Source organism: Cebidichthys violaceus, unplaced genomic scaffold (genome assembly GCF_023349555.1).
Source record: "Cebidichthys violaceus isolate CVI_PGR_0920_01 unplaced genomic scaffold, fCebVio1.0.p SCAF_2, whole genome shotgun sequence".
Lineage (NCBI taxonomy): Eukaryota > Metazoa > Chordata > Actinopteri > Perciformes > Stichaeidae > Cebidichthys > Cebidichthys violaceus.
This window is the reverse complement of record NW_027176372.1, coordinates 19,280,165-19,297,771: the sequence shown is the minus strand read 5'-3', so window position 1 is coordinate 19,297,771 and position 17,607 is coordinate 19,280,165. Positions and strand designations below refer to the sequence as shown.

At 40.6% G+C, this 17,607-nt stretch overlaps 3 protein-coding genes across 3 annotated transcripts; all 3 read left to right on the top strand.

Annotated features, from left to right (window-relative positions):
* The first annotated feature begins 666 nt into the window (after nucleotides 1-666).
* On the top strand, nucleotides 667-4,350 carry si:dkeyp-11e3.1 (transcription cofactor vestigial-like protein 1). The gene is made up of 4 exons (XM_068715513.1): nucleotides 667-858; nucleotides 1,603-1,799; nucleotides 1,893-2,240; nucleotides 2,971-4,350. Exons 2-4 carry the CDS (start codon nucleotides 1,610-1,612, stop codon nucleotides 3,006-3,008), a joined length of 576 nt encoding a protein of 191 aa, XP_068571614.1. The 5' UTR covers nucleotides 667-858; nucleotides 1,603-1,609; the 3' UTR covers nucleotides 3,009-4,350.
* Nucleotides 4,351-7,331: 2,981 nt separating this feature from the next.
* tmtops3a (teleost multiple tissue opsin 3a) lies at nucleotides 7,332-12,671 on the top strand. Its single transcript, XM_068715512.1, has 4 exons — nucleotides 7,332-7,807; nucleotides 9,052-9,380; nucleotides 11,313-11,546; nucleotides 12,133-12,671. The coding sequence occupies exons 1-4, from the start codon at nucleotides 7,423-7,425 to the stop codon at nucleotides 12,352-12,354; spliced, it is 1,170 nt and encodes a 389-aa protein (XP_068571613.1). The 5' UTR covers nucleotides 7,332-7,422; the 3' UTR covers nucleotides 12,355-12,671.
* Nucleotides 12,672-14,438: 1,767 nt separating this feature from the next.
* On the top strand, nucleotides 14,439-16,369 carry cd40lg (CD40 ligand). The gene is made up of 4 exons (XM_068715511.1): nucleotides 14,439-14,741; nucleotides 15,303-15,345; nucleotides 15,453-15,551; nucleotides 15,682-16,369. Exons 1-4 carry the CDS (start codon nucleotides 14,541-14,543, stop codon nucleotides 16,059-16,061), a joined length of 723 nt encoding a protein of 240 aa, XP_068571612.1. The 5' UTR covers nucleotides 14,439-14,540; the 3' UTR covers nucleotides 16,062-16,369.
* The last annotated feature ends 1,238 nt before the right edge of the window (nucleotides 16,370-17,607 follow it).

Below are 17,607 nucleotides of genomic sequence, written 5' to 3'. Positions count from 1 at the left end.
GTAAGACTTTAAGCACATATTCATTTGTGGTCTGACTTATCCTATTGAAATAACGTATGAAATAATGCAGCAATTGAAACAATATCATCATTTGCTAACATAGAACGTCTACACAATGAGCAACCAACTAGTTTTTGTATCACAGACCACACCGATTGTCTCATTATGCTACAGGGTTAGGTTTAACACTTCACAACTCTTCTATGCAACACAGTTTGATCTGTTATTATCACAATAAGTATAAAAAAGCATAATGTAATAAATAGCGTCCAACACTGAATTATTGCACCGGGAATACAGAGAACCCTAAGTCAACCACAGAACCCATGAAGTTCTTCAGATATGGATGTCTATTTAAAACTAATACAATTTTGTATTTTCTACCAGGTAAGATGTTAATGAGGTTTAACTTTATGATATAATATCCAGATTTTTTAAAATAGTATTTGAAATCAAACCTCTCTGACTGGCATTTCACTTCAGCGGCTTTGTTAAACTGTGTGCTCTTTGAAAGTGCGGAGGAGGAATGTTTTAATAAGGTGTCAGTCAGGTTCTGGAGGAACTCGCAGGATGACATTCTGTTCATTGCTGGCTGTGTTCGGGAAGAGTCACACGCCCTCCCAGTCTAACACTTCATGATACTTTGGAAGCTCAGTGAGCAAAATATTTTGTCCAGGAGGAACGTTAATGTTGGTTCTTCGAATCTAATAGATTAATCTTCAAACTCAGGCCAGGTGAGGCTTTTTTTTTTTCTAACGATTTCATCTGCTGCTCATTTAGGTGCAAACTTCAGCTTTGATTCAACCAGTCAATGCAAGGACGCACTCCGTGGTCATCTTTGCTCGATCATCAGGTCAGGTAAGAGAAGCAAGTTACTTAAAATATAACAGACACGATGCTTTGGTTCTTAATCCGCAAACAGCAGCTCAGTTCAGTTGTTTTTCTATCACGTATGTAATCTGATTATCTACACTTCACATAGTTTTCAGTTACAGTGGCTGACTTCATGTTTTCCCATAAATTGGGTACATTCATTATACATTTCAACTCACACAATATATTACCGCTCAGGTGTTTTTAAATGTCCAACCACAATGCCTACTGTCTTTTAAACAAATAACAAAGTGAACTCTTCCAGATCGTGACATGTTTCTCAGAATTGGTCATCTGGTGCTGGAGTGAACGTACTGGGCGCCATCGTGTGATTTTCACGCATTGTATAACATGTTAATACCGAGACGTAAAATGTACCAAAATGAAAGGTGCACTTTACACACTTACTGTTTGTGCTTGTGGAAAATGATCGTACATTTTATGGGAAAAAAACATTCACTTCAAGGATATATGCTGTGAGTCGTCCAGGGCAAATTGAGATTAAAATGCTTCTAATAACCATCATCCAAGAGAAAAAGGGCTATTGTGTTCTCAGGGATGCAATGAATGAAACTTTTTCATCACTATATGCAAAGAAAGACCAAGTAAAAATGTGGACTGGTACATAATCCTTGAATGGATTAGGTTGTCTTTTGTGTGACTGTAAATAAATACAGCAGAAGCATCATCGTTTTTATACGTTAACAACCTGTTTTGTCTCCGTCACAGCTGACCCATGGAGGGCAGAAATGACAGTCCCATGGCTGTGAAGGTGGAGGAGCATTCTCGTTGTGTCATTCTGACGTACTTCCAGGGGGACATCAACAGCATGGTGGATGCTCACTTCACCCGTGCTCTCAGCAACGTCTGCAAGGCCAAGGCACCCGCAGCAAAGATGAAGAAATTCCGTAAAACTATTAAACTGGGTAATTATGCAAAATCAACAGTGTATGAGCTACCTAAGTACAAACAGGACACATTCATCCTCACTGAGCGGATTCTTTCTTTGTCCCCCGTAGAGGAATCCAGCCCCTGTGAGGGCAGTGCTGTTGACTGTTACTCAGAATCACAGGATACTCCCCCTGAGCGTCTCCTGAACTTCAGCCCTACAGAAGGCTCATGGCACTCGTTTACTGCCAGGGCAGCAGAGGGCCCCGGGTTGCAGTCCATCGCCTATCCGCTGTCCTCCAATGGGTTGAGTCTTACCGGACAGCAATACGCCACGTCTCTGCTCAACCTACTGCATAATGACCGGGGTGAGATAGGACCCAGCATGGCCTCCGGCTCCAAGCCAGAACTGCATCCCAGCTGGACGGTCCCTCAAGGGTTTAGAGACTCCGTGGACCCCACTACGAGCTTTGAACCTGGTAGGCCTTCTGCTGCAATTAACATCTTTAAAACTGTCTTCCAACAATCTAATGATGAACTTCTTGATATTTGTTAATGTGCCTACTGATTACCTTCTCGATGACATAGTCCTGTTTAAAGGAGGTCAACACAGTTGTGTCTGTTGTGGCCCTGAAGGAGCTTTCTAAAGTCTGAGAGAAATAACCCCTAGTGATGTCATCCAGGTCATCTCGCCTCAAATTATTAACAAGGAGCGCCAAACGATGATGATTTGTTACACAAAACCATCAGAGAAGCTAGTTAGTAGTTGCCAGTAGCTCCTCACAGGATGATGCTCCGGCTTTGTGAACGTCCTGTTGATGGATGAAAGCTGATCGGGAAATATTTGCTACAATGATGACGCATTACCATTTAACTTAGAGTAACAATAGAAAGTAATTATGTGCAGGTTTGCAAATAAGCAGGAGCTAATTAGACAAGAGATTACCTGTAATTACTCAGCCCTATTTTTAGTTATTTAGGAACTATTTGTAACGTATTTGTTATTGACTTGTTCCTGGCTTCCTTACTTGTTTGCTGGTAACCACTTATGAATTTGTGAATCTTATTCTGAGAAATGCTACTGTGTGAAAAGGATACAAAATATATGTATTACAGCTTATTATTACTCAGCATGTTTTAAGACAAACTTGTTCATGTACCTCCATCAACTCTGCTAAGTAATCGCTGACATTGTCTCCTCTCCGTCAGGACGACATCTGGACAAGAAGGACTTGTACTGGTATTGAAGCGAGACGGGGGACGGCTTCAACTGCACCACATACTGGTGGCTCTGCAAAGCCACCTGGCTTGCTGTGCAACTGTCAGATGTTTTCTCGTCAAACAGGCCTCACTGAGTGTTATCTGAGAATACACGCAGAGGAAACACACTGCGGCGCTTCCATTCCTTTGCTGAGAGTGGAGTGACCTTTCTTCGACAAACCTGTTCTTCAACTCTTGTCAGTCCTCTCGTAGATCTTAAATCACTGTATACGTTGTTGCTCCAGTTGGATGAAGGGCATTTACTTCTGCCTTTATCAGGCACTTCTCTTAGTGGGCCTACACCAGTAAATAGAACAGTATTACAGTAAGTTAAAGTATGGACGTGTAAGTTTGTAAATATTGATGTTAATATCTACAGTTTGAGTTGCTATGAGAATATTTCATATATTCAAACGAACAACAGGAACAAGGATAGTGATGTTAATGACTTGTTTTCTTTAACCTTAAACTTGTGTCATGCACTGTACAAAAATGGAATCATATAGAAACTTGAAGAAATATCTGGGCAGACAGACAAAAACATCTCAAACACATCTGTGTTGAAGACAGATGTGTTTGCTTAACATATTCAAAATGTGAAATACTTTTGAAGGAAAAAATAAAAAAAGTATCAAAAACATTACTTTGAAAAGTAATGAGCATCAGACACAAAATGAACAATAATGTTCAATAATGTTTATCTTAATGATGTTTTGTACAATATGTTTTGATACAAATACATAAAAGTTATGATCAGTGGTGGAAAATATAACTAAGTACATTTACTCAAGTAGGCCTACAGAACTTAAGTACATTTCTACTTGAATATTTCCATTTACTTTATACGTTTACATTTTAGAGGGAAATAACTGTACTTTTTACTTCACCACATTTATCTGACAGCTATAATTAGGCCCAGTTACAATAAGCTACTACAACATGAAGGTAGGCTACCACTTACATATTAATGTATTAATAATAATTCAAACATAATATACAGCAACATTCTGTGATTGATTACTTTATCAATCACTTTGACTTTTACTGGTACATTTTGTTGCCAAAACATCTGAACTTCTACTGAAGTAGATTTTATACGAAGGACTTTTTTTTGTTATGGAGTATATTTATAGCGCGGTATTGCTACTTAGTAAATTATATTGGTGTCTTCCACCACTGCATATAATGTATATTTACCTGTAGTTATTGATAATGTGGAAACCAAGGTGTTCAATATTGAATAAATAAATGAGACATTATGAAAGAAATAATCATGTGAAGAAATAAATATGCTGTTTGTCTCGATTGACCGACAGAGACTTGATGATTATATGGCAATATGAAATAAAATGATCTTTGGGGAAAATGGCGTTGTGGAGTAATATAGAAGTATTCATTAACGAGCACTTTAACTGACATTTTCCCCACCAAGACACTGGATGGAGATCTGCTGCTTTATGAAGTCTCATTAGTGAATTAACAAAAGGACAATTTTGCCAACAGGAAGTGTAACTCAATAGAGTCCACAAGATGTTTTCTTCATCATCACCACCACCATCCCTAATTTCCTCAGCTCTTTTCACCTGTTTGTTCCACTACCTCTTCACACATCCACATGACCTATTCCATTTAGTGCCTCAAGACGGTGATGGTGCAAAAGTATCCTCATTATAAACGTGGAGAGTACAGTGGGGGGTGTTTTAGTCGAGCTTCAGAGGCCGGTTGTCATTGTTGGGGCATGTTCACGCCTTGCGTTTGGCTCTGTCAACACAAATTTCCCATGAGGCTTTGTGAGGAGAGTAATTAAAGTTCTACGCTTTGATGACACTTTTTGAAAGGTGCAAACTTTGTACGTCAACAAGATAGTTAAAGTGGATCTCAACTTCAGACAAGAGGAAGTTGAGATTGAAAGTACGTCATCATCTAAAGTCTAATCAAGTAGAACACTGGCCATTTTTGATAGAACTCAAGAGACATGACAATCTCATATATGACACGTAAATAAGGAACATTCGATGCATCATGTGTAGCATTTATTGAAAGATTAAGAACAGAGTCAATGAAATACTAAGCTTTGTTTTCACCTCGGATAATTTCGACACTAAGACTGTTTCTGCTGCCTTATGTCCTTTCTAACTAAAGCGACACTGAGCTTAATCATCCCATGTTAAATCGATGAGTCTGAAATGTTCTTCCATAGTGAGTCAGAGTTACATGATGAGGGTGGATTATTGATGATACCCTAATAATAGTTTCCTCCCGTCTGGTACTGGATTAATCATTGAGGGGTTACCAAATGGGTCTACTGGGCTCTGTTCCCGAAGGGTCGTGGACCCAAAGCCAGGTTCAGGCATTGGTGGAACACGAGGCCTTTCATGCCTCGTGTTCTGGGGCCAATCAACCAACGTTCAACCAATGTGTGTGTTTGAAATGAAACAATGCCAGAGCAGGAAAACATCTCAACTGTCATCACATGAACATACACGCCAAAAAAATATGCACAGAGCATACAGTATGTGCATTGGATGCCTACACAGATATTACACATTAGCATATCTACCACCTGGTGCACAGAGGCACAGATGACGCATTCATGTTCCCCAGGCGATGACTTCTAATGACTTTTATTATCTCCGACTCTTCCTCCTGCACCACCATGAGGTTGACGTTTGTGGGTTTGAGTGGAATGTCTTAACAACTATAGGATTGTTGCGAAACAGGTATACGCTCACACTCATGTCCCTCAACTTTTCATCCAGCACGATCATCAAATGTGTATTTTGTGCAATACTTTGGTTTATGGTCCATTACCTGCAAAGTCAACATTCCCATCAGTGCACATGTGCACCATGTGCATGGTGCTGATTTGCATATGTTAGCATGCTAACAGGCTAAACTAAGATGTTGACCACTGTACCTGCTAAACATCAGCTTTTTAGCATTGTGAGCATGTTATCATGCTGACGTTAGCGTTTAGCTCCAAGTGTCACTGTACCTAAACAGCTGAGTTAAAGTCGTGCATACCGCTGTGATACATGTGATAAGCATAACGTTAAAAAAAGGAATTTAATATCTGCATGTGTATTGCCTTGCGTTGTTAATTTTGCTACATATTGTGCCGTTTCTAAGTTTAGTTACTGACCTGCTGCTTGCTTTAGCAGTAATGCATTTGAATACGTGCTTTGGGGCAGGATAGAAGTGCAGACTACGGACACAATGTTGTTGTGTTACGTTTACGTTTTTGTAGCTTTATTAAAAAAAGCTAGAGTTTGATTAGATTACTTGCAATTCCAAAACGATTCACCTGCTATTTTATATCCTATTCATGCCTCTATCATTCAGAAACCATCTAACATGAAATGAACGTGGAACAATAAGTACATGATAAAACGAATTACCATGAAGTTTCAGCAAAGTAACTATTCATATGATAATTTGCCATTTGACAGCAATGGAAACATATTAAAGATGGTATTTAACACACTGTGATAATTAAGACACTCCAATTAACGGTCATGGAAACAGGACTTCCTGCAGAATCCCATTACACCAACGTCATTCTGAGGCATTTCAGAGCCAACGCAGACAATTTATGCTTGACACAGCATGTGATATAATCTCAGTAACTGAACCATAACGCTGTCTTTTTATATTCTATTGGTATTTGTCTGAAATTATTCAGTTCAATTACTTTTTCCTCCCACGTTTAACCATTCCTTCGGTATCAGCCGATATCGCTCTGCTGATTTGCTGCATGTCTGATAAAACACAGGGATGGTCCTTTAAAGCTATTGTGGAAGTTGGTTTACTTTAAAAGATGCTGTGCAAAAAAAGAAAATGCTGAACAGGTGTGAAACTGTCTTTGTTGGTGACTTACTTTTTGTGTGCTCAAGCTGCACAGCAGGAACAGTCTGGCACAGAAAGCAGCAATGAATATGAAACGCACAGCTCAGCGAAATCATGCAACCAAAGTTTGTATTTCTGGAGCAGAACGCCCTGACTAATTCTCTCCAGACTGGAAAATGATAACCTCAATTTGGACAATCACTTAATCTGGCCTGCATCTTCAATGGGAAATCCTAAAAGCCAAAGGAGGTCGGTGTAACTATGCCAATGGGATTCATGTCTCAGAATTGAAAGGTATAGCATTCGCTGCTGGAAAGCAATACATTTGAAGGATTTACTTTTATTTACACAGGCCATTGTGATCACAAGGAGTCCTTATAATAACTGGAGAGACTCTGAGAAAGAAAAAAAAAAAAAGACAGACAGACAGTGAGTGTTTGGCAGAGAGAAGGGGTGGGGGGGTATTTGCATACATTATAGGGGTGCAGGTATATAGAGCGCACAGGGCACACTCATCAGGGCTTCTCTTCAGCCCTCTGCTCTCCTCTCACCGCTATGGTCGTCCACGTACGCGGTTGCAATTTCAGCACCGCAGACAGCTCTCTCTCCAGCTCAAGCGTCGGCACCGTGTCCACGCTGCGGGACTCCCCGGCGTGCCACAGCCCCGGCGGGCTGAGCCGGACCGGCCACACGGTGGTGGCAGTATGCCTCGGCTTCATTTTAGTGGCGGGAATCGTGAACAACTTCCTCGCACTTCTGATCTTCGCAAAGTTTCGCTCCCTCTGGACGCCCATCAATGTCATCCTGTTGAACATCAGTCTGAGCGACATCCTCGTGTGCGTTTTCGGCACGCCCTTCAGTTTCGCTGCGAGTCTGCACGGGAGATGGCTCATTGGAGAGCACGGCTGCAAGTGGTACGGGTTCGCCAACTCCCTCTTTGGTGAGTGCGATGCGTGCGGATAACCGGCACAACTTTAAAGTCTGTTTACTCTTGTTCACAAACTTGTGTTTAGGACGTTTTATGAGGGGTTCGGTCCAGTTAAAGGTTGATGCAAAAGCTTGGCCATAAATTGAAGTGTTAGATAAACTGACATTTAACCTGATGATGGCGCTGCACGAGAGTTATTAAAAGTCCTCCTAGGAGGAACATGTGTGTTTACTTATTTTAGTTTACAGCTTACAGTTTACACTTGACTTGTATAGAGACGTTTAAATTCATATTTCATTGTTGGTCATTGGTGCTTTTTAGATATATTAATATAATATAAACACCTATGTTTTCACTAGTTGTGTACAAAGCAGTCCAGTCTATCTTTTTTTACCCTTATTTGTCCAGCTTTGATATCGTTGTTTCTGATGTCTGTGCCAGTACATTGAAAAAAACGGAGTCAAATGCCTTGTATGTGCACATATACTTGGACAACAAAGGTGATTCTGATTAATGTCATGGCAAACAATCAAGTTGAGACTTTTATCTTAAAACCAGATTTAAACCTCATGATGGCGCAACAGGAAAAGTCACCAACGTCATCAGAATTCAGTGTGTGGGAACCATGAATGTCTGTACAAAATGTCATGGCAATCCATCGAAGGGTTGCTGAGACATTTCCATCAGGACCAAAGTGGTGGACTGATCGACGGACCCACACTGTCATCCATTGAGCCCCGTCGGCTGAAAAGGAGAAGACATGACAGCTCGTTGACTTCATGTGACTGTGTGGAGTTTCTTGGTCTTTAAACGTTACTGTCTCAATAAAAGAAGAAAGACACGCACATATTTCTTTTGTTTCCCAAACACATACAGGTGAAGTGCAGCCCAGCACAGAGCTGGTCTTCAGTAAGGTTCTATTAGTCAGCGTTATCCGTTTGCATGATGTATCACATACGCTGTAGATGTTGCTATGAGGATCTTGTGTCATGATCTACAAGTAAATCACTTTCCCATCTGAATATATAACAATAAACCACATGTTCACATCAGGAATCACATTACAAAGTCTTCTTTTACAAAAAGCATCTACTTTCACATTAAAAAAGTAAAGTTGTTTTTTTTTGATTCAATGAAACCAAGGGCCCTAGAACATCATAGCTGTTCTCCATCCAGAGCTAAATGAGAGATGGTCGTTTTAAGGATGAATCACTTCTGAATTGCACTCTCTCCCTCTCCTTCTCTTGATCTCTAAGGGATTGTGTCCCTGGTGTCCTTGTCTGTTCTCTCCTATGAGCGCTACACCGCCGTGCTGCGTTCCTCGCAGGTCGACATCTCAGACTTCAGGAAGGCCTGGCTCTGTGTCGGAGGCTCCTGGCTCTACTCTCTCCTCTGGACCTTGCCGCCCTTACTGGGTTGGAGCAGCTACGGACTGGAGGGCCCCGGTACCTCGTGCTCCGTCCAGTGGCACCTCCGTTCACCTGCCAGCGTCTCGTATGTGCTGTGTCTCTTCATCTTCTGCCTGCTGCTGCCCTTTCTGCTCATGGTCTACTCTTACGGCCGAATCCTGGTGGCAATCAGGAGGGTGAGTGAGTTTCATACTAACCTGTTGCACTCTTAATAAGGTTCATTATTTCAATTCACAAATTAACTGACAAAACCAGACAAATAACCGCAACAAAAATACACGTTTATTGAAAGATCATTTTTAAAGAATTGTTCTTTTCACTGTGTTTTAGGGGGGACAGAAATACGAAAAAAGCAGGGAAATGAAAACATATATAACACAAAACACATATAAGGCCATATGTGGGTTTTTGTATGAGTGAATCCATTATATACATTCATTATTTCTCACGTGTAAGTGGGAATGGAAACACCCTTCTCTAAAACAGCACACAGTGCGACAAAGTGCCGCCTCTCTCCATGTGGCTTTTGGGCTATCAAGGTGTTGTTAGGACATAAGATCGTGGCTCAGAGGTTGAGTCATGGGTGTAAGACTTGGTCACATGTTTTCAAGGTAATTCCAAGGAGCATTGACAATCCCAGAAGCTACGGCTCTGTACTATCTTACTACCAATGTCTCCTACAGGAGAAGGAATGAGGGCAAGTAGAGGGCATCGAGTTGGTTCTCGGCTGGCTGTTTTCTTGAATTCAGTTTCCAGTGACTCATCCCCACCATGGTGGGTCTTATATAAACCTCCCACTCACACAAATAATTGACAATTAAAGGCACCCAATTCATGTTGGACCCCTCCCTGCACTTTGCAGCTACAAACGACTATCAATGAATCACCTAGAAGGTATTTTTAGATTGTGGAAGCAACCTGTTACTATTGGATACCTGCTATTATATAAGCACCTCCATGTTTTCTCTAAGCACCCGAGGGAGTCAGAGAGCTTTGCAGACTTGATTACTGTACTGGTGAATAGGGGTTCAGCCAGTCTCCAGTCTCCCTGCGACTGGAGCCCCGACTGAGGCTTTTCTTAGAAACTGAGCCTCTGTTGGCTTCTCAAAGGTGGTTTAAAGGGACACATCAGAAGGAGCGATGACATTTATACCAACAGTGTGGCTCAAGCTTGGATCCTTTTTTCTCCACATGACAGCATCACATTTAGATTAATGGTGCTGTTAATAAAGCACACACACTTTTTGGAGATTTATCCGTTCTATAATTCTGACTTGTTGAATTGAAATTGGACAAATAAATACCATTTTATTCCAAAACAAAAGAACAAAACATTTATTTCCATTTCATTTATTGGAGCTCAATTCCGTAGCTCTCCTTGAGTTTTCCGGCCATATGTTAGTCTTTGTGGTGAGATAAAAAAATAAATAGGCTTTGTATTAAGTGATGCTTCTCAGATTTATTAAGTGGGTGATATTCCAGACAAAAGTTAAGCCATGCAGAAATCACTGCTAATTGAACGTTGTCAGAATACGTATTACATGGGGGCCGAGGAGAAAGAGCAACAAAGGTTGTGACCTGCTACCACACCAGGTGAAGTGTAATGGAGTGTGCAGTAATTTGACAGTAATTTCCTTCACCTGCCCGACACGCTCATTTATTCACAAAGCTCCGTGATGAGCATCACAGCGCTAATTAAACAAGACTGTGACAATCACCACGGATGACATGCTGCTTTAACCGCTTGGATATGATATAGGAGCTAATTTTAGCCCACAGCTACAGCACCTCAGTGCATCGGGTGAAACCAGCAGGACACATGTAATGGAACAGGGCGTATAGTGGCAACACTGCTGTGCAAAAAAAAAAGTAATCATGCATAATTACATTTTGTTGGACAGCAGTGTCTTTAGTGTCTTTTTTTAAATACAACCACTGGATGGCGTAACATAAAGAAATGATCGATCAAAATAAAAACACAGGAATGAATGTGTGTGAGGCGTGAAAACCCTTATCTTACCTCTCCCATTAACCTAACTCAACATTGGGTAACATTATTGTCAAGACAGGTTTAACCCGTGCACCTTTTCCTCTCCTCCGCTTTCCAGGTGGGTAAGATCAATCTGTTGTCCGCTCAGCGCAGAGAGCAGCACATTTTGGCGATGGTGTTGTCCATGGTGTCCTGCTACATGCTGTGCTGGATGCCCTACGGCGTCATGGCGCTGATGGCCACGTTCGGTAGGTCCGGACTGGTCACTCCCATGGCGAGCGTGGTTCCCTCTGTCCTGGCCAAGTTCAGCACCGTCGTCAACCCCGTCATCTACATGTTCTTCAACAACCAGGTGAGGGCAGGGTGGGGAAAAATGATGACCCAGAATGTACCGTCTCCATGGCAGCTATTACCAGATCGAAGTACGGCGTGTAAGATCTGGTGGTTGAGGTTCATACGAGTGCTCAGCCTTATCTAAATATAAAGCGTGGGAGGAACATTGAGTGGTTTCATCCACAGAGGAAAACTCAATGGCACCCATGCCTCTGTGACACTCTCAGTGCCTCTTCAGTGCCACTTGTCAGGCGCTACATGCAGCACACTAGATGGCACACTTCTGTCTGTTTAGCCACAAGAGCTCTCTTTCCCCTACAGCTGTATATGGGCCAGATATGTTCTAACTGATTTGTCTAAAGTAAACACTGTATACGCTGCTTTGATTAGGTGATTTGCAGGTCAGATGACATTTGGGAGTTGTTGGAAATATCTTTGTCTGGTTGTTGTTACTGAAAAACTATACTATCTGTTTTTCAGTGCTATTTAACAATGGCTAAATGTGTTATTTTGTCTAAAAATAAAGTTTTAACTTTATATATTTTTCCTGAAAATTACCAAATTCAAGCTTACTGGATATGATAGTCCTTTGTACTTTCACACAGTTTTACAGATGCTTTGTGGCCTTCATGAAGTGCAGCTCTGAACCCCAGTCTGTTCAAGGAGAGAAGCACCCAACTCCGAGGACACAGTCCTCTGGCTTCTTCCTCGTCCACAGACAAGCCTCCCTCCGCTCTTCACAGCATCAGATCCTCAGCGGCTCCGAAAGTGCTGCGCTCTGCAGCCGGCAGGACCGCCACACTCTCGTCGTCCACTACACTCCTTAAAAGCTGTTCATCTTTTTCATCTGACAGACTGTGAACGTTACAACAAACGTTTTTAGTTTTTCTGACTTATTGTCCAAAGTGCAACCACACGACACAAATGTATTGCGGTGAAGATGAACGTCACTCTCAACTCTGTAACATTTGAATGTAAACTCAGTGCCATATAGTTCAGCCTCTGCTTAAAAGCATATTTAATTTGGTCATGTGATGACCATCCATATACGCAAGTGCCAATGGACATGTTTTGAATGAATGCTCTGAAAATACATTCATGCCTTTTCTGCAAGTTTGACCAAGTTAAAGCAGTCCCCAGATGCATCCAGATGCATATGAAAATGATTGAATGTCTTTCATCACTTATATAAAATAAAATCCACCCCCACTTCTCAGCCAGACCAGAAACAAAAACATCTGTTTTGATTTTGCACAAATTTTTGTCTCCACAATATACAGCAACCACAGCCAACAGGAGTACTGAATTCAATAGTAATTAGTACAACTACTACTCATACAACAACTACAAGACCATAACTTCATACCATTCATAAAATGATCACAGACAAAAGTTAAAACATTAAACTGATTAAGAGAATTCTGGTATTTGATATGGACATGTGGTGTATTCAGTGAATTAAAATTGGTTTTAACCACCAGGGGAAGCCTTTGCAAAAAATATCTACATGACACCTGCCATGTACATGAGCATCACGGTTGCATCAATGATCAATGATCAATGATCAACGATAAGAATGTATGTCGCTTTGGCTTGATTTGATCCCGTATCAAAGGGTTGTTTTGACCGAGTCTTAGTATTATTTATTTAAAGTACAGTGTTAGATGTAAAAAGCTCAAGTTTGGCCCTAAAACTGTTTAGGGCCAAACAAAGTTGTTGTTAGTTGTAAAAAAACGATTTGCATATAGCTGAACAGTCAAAACTGCAATAACACGTATACAATAAGACGTATTAGTTTAAACAGAGTCCGAGTGGATAAAAAACATGCACTATTTGAATTTAGAGAAATAACCCAACAGTTATTTAAAAAGATAACACAAAGACTTGGTCAAAACGACCCTTTTGATACTGGTTAAAGTTAACCCAGTATTGCATCGGTGCTACGGTGACCTAAACAGGGTAAATACATGTTTTATTGTGTTAGGCTCCCAGCCTCTGGATATTTAAAGCAGCACGGATCAGATGAGTAACAACCACTTATTCTGTAACCTCATACAGGAAAAACCAGCATGACGGCAACAACGACAAAGTTGCATCCGCAAAGTTGCATCATGCATTTATGCAGCGCCCTGTCTACTGTGAGAATACACCACATTAAAAACATTTCACATTGGTCTTAACAGGCTCTGTGGGTACAATGAAAAACATTAGCGGGTCTCACTTCAGACAAATGTTCCACCACAACCGAGCAGAGTTCACACACACACTGCAGCTGTTAGCAGAGATCGACGACCTTGTGTACCTGAATAAACATTTTCTAGTTGAAGTGAACTGGAGCAGGCTTTACTAATCTGGTCATTGCATCCTATTTAAAAGGCGTTCCACTTGAATTACTTGAGAAGTAAATAACTGCAATAATCAAACCACCATTGTGAACACTTGTGCACATACAGACAGCTTTTCTTTAGTGGTCACTGAGCTGTTTTATTGATGTTTTAGTAAGATTGTGTTGTATCTTGTTTCCTGCTTTTGGTATTATTCTGTAAATCATATCTATTTCCTGCTACTGTGGTCTCAGAAAATACTCACTGCATCAAAACCGTATAAAATAACCATTTAACACTCAATACAGACCTTTGGGTATACTCTGTGTAATGTTCTACTTTACAAACTAATTCAATGCTAAACTTATGGGAATTTGATTTTCACTGACCAAGAATAGAAGTATTGCCACATTGACAGACATACTGAGTAATACAAGGCCTCATGACATTGTGAGGCATTTAGGGTTACATATCTGACTGAATGGTAGAAAAAAAAAAAAATGCAAAGAGGTATGTCAGGCAACACGCACACATTTGTACATGTACCCGTCAGAGGTCACAGATCTGCATCTCAGAGCTTCCAGGAAGTAGCGAGAGAAAAACTCAGTTGCCTGAGAGTGCAGCGGCACAGAAGTGCATGGGTTGTCACGGACCCCAGGCCTCTCTAGGTTTCACCACTCCGCTCCACCATGATCAACACCTACCAGACCAGCATGGCTCCACCGCCGGTGCCTCCGCGCCTCAACGGGTCCCACTCGGTCCTCATCCCGGCTCCACTTCCATCGCAAGGCCACAGCAAGACTCTAGTCCGGTTTATGGTTGGTGTAGTGTTGCTGCATTTGTTTCTGTCCATCGGAGGATTCCTCTATCTGTACCACAAGGACAAAATGGTAAAAATCTATTTTTTTTTCTTTTAACTAAGTACAGTGTAGATGTATAGTTGATGGCACTGCCGCATGTATTATTATGGCAATTATACAGTAATCTTCCAAGCCATTACAAGTTTTAATGTTTTATTTTCCCTAATATATAAAGGTAATGGCTTTCAAGAAGAAAAGAAATATTGTTATTTGTATTATTATCTACTGTTTAACTTCAAATTTAAGCTAAAAAAAACAATAAAACAAACAGATCATTCAATTTCTTTGTGCAAAATTAATTCAGTTTCATTCTAAAACATGAAGCAACTTCATATCACACCGTACTGAGGTTTGTTAAGTAGCAATATAACAGTCAGGCCAATGAAACTGTGTTTGAATTACAGGAAATGCTCTTGAACAAACAAGTGAGGTGTGAAATTTACAGCTATGGGTGTTGTTACAATGACCATTTTGTGAAGAAAGATATTGTGATATTAAACTATGAATAATATACATACATAAGTATAATAAAATGTACATTCAGCATATTGTTGAGCTGTTCCTGACATTCTACTATCTTCATTTTCTCAGCTTTCATTTCAGCTTCCCTCAGGAAAGGGGGAAGAAGGAAAAAGTGTGTTAAATTCATTATTTCTTCCTGAAAAGTCATTTTATACATTAAGTTGCATACAAAAAATGCAATCTCAGTGTCTCTGACCAGATGTTTGTTCTCTTCTCCAGTGGAACATCACTCATCAGAAAAGCAGGAAACTTCCTACAAAGCCTTGGCACACATGGTGGTTGATCAGCAATCATCCAAATCAGATCAGAAATCTGCACGTAAGAAACTTTGAAAATGACACATTTTTGATTTTTTAAAACGCAATCAAAAATAATAAAAAATCTAGCAGTTAAAAGTAAAGATATTCTCAATAATGTTACTTAAACCTCTGTCTCCTTGTCTCTCCAGTGGGTTATCTCCAGTGGGACATCAGCCACTCAGTTCGTAGGAACATCGGCTACTACCGCTACAGTTGGTTGACTATCGAGCAGCCTGGTGATTACTACGTCTACTCCAGAGTGACCTTCTCCAATGGCGACCCTAAGCAGCCTCTGGTCAGCATGGTGAAGCTGAGGAAGAATGACAAAGGAGAGGAGAAGGTTGTGATGCAGGCCTACTGCAACCTGGACAGCGGCATTGGGTCTGCATCGATCCCTCGCCTGTGCACGGCCACGCAGGGAGAGGTGATCCCACTGGAGAAAGGAAACCAGCTCGGTGTCTGGGTAAAAAACCCTTTACTGGTGAACTACGAGGACGGAGCCACAACCTTTGGGATGTACAAACTGTAGGCCTCTTTGTGAGCACATCCATGGACAAAATCTGAACAGTGGGACCTCATTAAGTGGATGTACATGGATTTAAATCTGCTGAGAACGCTGTTAAATAGACTGGATCAACAATCAAACTAATGGATTCTGATCTCTTTTTTTTTTTTTTCCGTGGAGACAAAGACCACATTCCTGAAACATAATTTATTAAATGAGATATAATTGTATGATTTTTGTGATATTTTTGTGGCAGTTGTGAATGGTTGTTCTGTATTTATTGATGTAAATGAGCTCGTGTGGTTGTGAAATGAAACATTTCAAATATTTAATCTAAAGGATTGCTTGTCTTTTCTTTGTCTCGCATTCAGGAATTAGTTAGACGTAAAGTAAAGAAGACGCATACATTGACCATTAACATCCAGACTAAAGCACCACATATTTGATGTTATGAGCATGACCCAGTATGAGGCGGCGCATACAATTTTAAATGGTGCAAAGGAAAGATGTGCGGATATTTTCTGTAAACTAAAAAAAAAGTTTAGTGCTGAAAACAAATTAGCATTGTTTGATGATTTAGAAATACTAGAGGTGATTGGGTGCCTTGTAGAAATTAAAATACCCACAATCATCAATAGTATTAACACAAAAAATACCCAAAATGATGCTGCATGGGCTACACAGAAGTCAAACTTCAACCACATAAAGCGCAAAACCTTTCGCATTTTCATTCTGTACCACTGGTTTTCAATTTCTAGGACACGAGAAACAGAGCAAGGACGCATTTTCTCATGAAGCTAAACCACAAGAAACAAGACCACAGAAGATCTAGGTTACCTCTCCAGAGGAGGTAACTAAACTAGACACCAAATATCATTTTGTGTATAAAGAAACGTATGCATCAAACTGAATATTGTTTTCGGTGGTACAAGAAAGATCATCTGGGAAGCAAATTCACGTCTTCATTAACTTGATTATAAAATCACATCCACAGTATTTTACTGCTGACAATTTTTCCAAGCAAAAGCTGCAGACTTTCCACTTTTGTGATGTATTTTTGCTTCTTTCCAGGCAGCCATTGGTTCCCATCCATTTCCATGTGGTCTATGAATAACCCCGCGAGTTTCATTTCGGTCCTTTGTCATGTGGCGATACAGTTTAAAATGCAAATTGATCTAATATATGGGCACCACCTCACAATGATAATAAAACTTTGACAAACGATTGCAGACGAAACATTCATACACTGCACAGCTCAAGCGTCTGCAGCATGGTCTGAAGTAAGCAGTGAGGATAATAGTAACGGACTAAAGCATGAACTGTAACTGTCCTGGTAAAATGCACATCTACGGGTTTTTTTTTTAAATTTAACCACTGGATTACTAACTAAGTAACACTAAGCCTACCCGTCTGCTGACTAATATAAGGTGTTGAAAGTACTTGGTGAGTAATGCAAAGGTTCAACCAGGAGGTTTAAAGTTAACACCTCAAGACATCACACAACCTGGCAGAGCGTCTCGCATGTCACTGTTAAGCAGAACGGAAAGTGTGAATCTCAATGGAGGTGTGT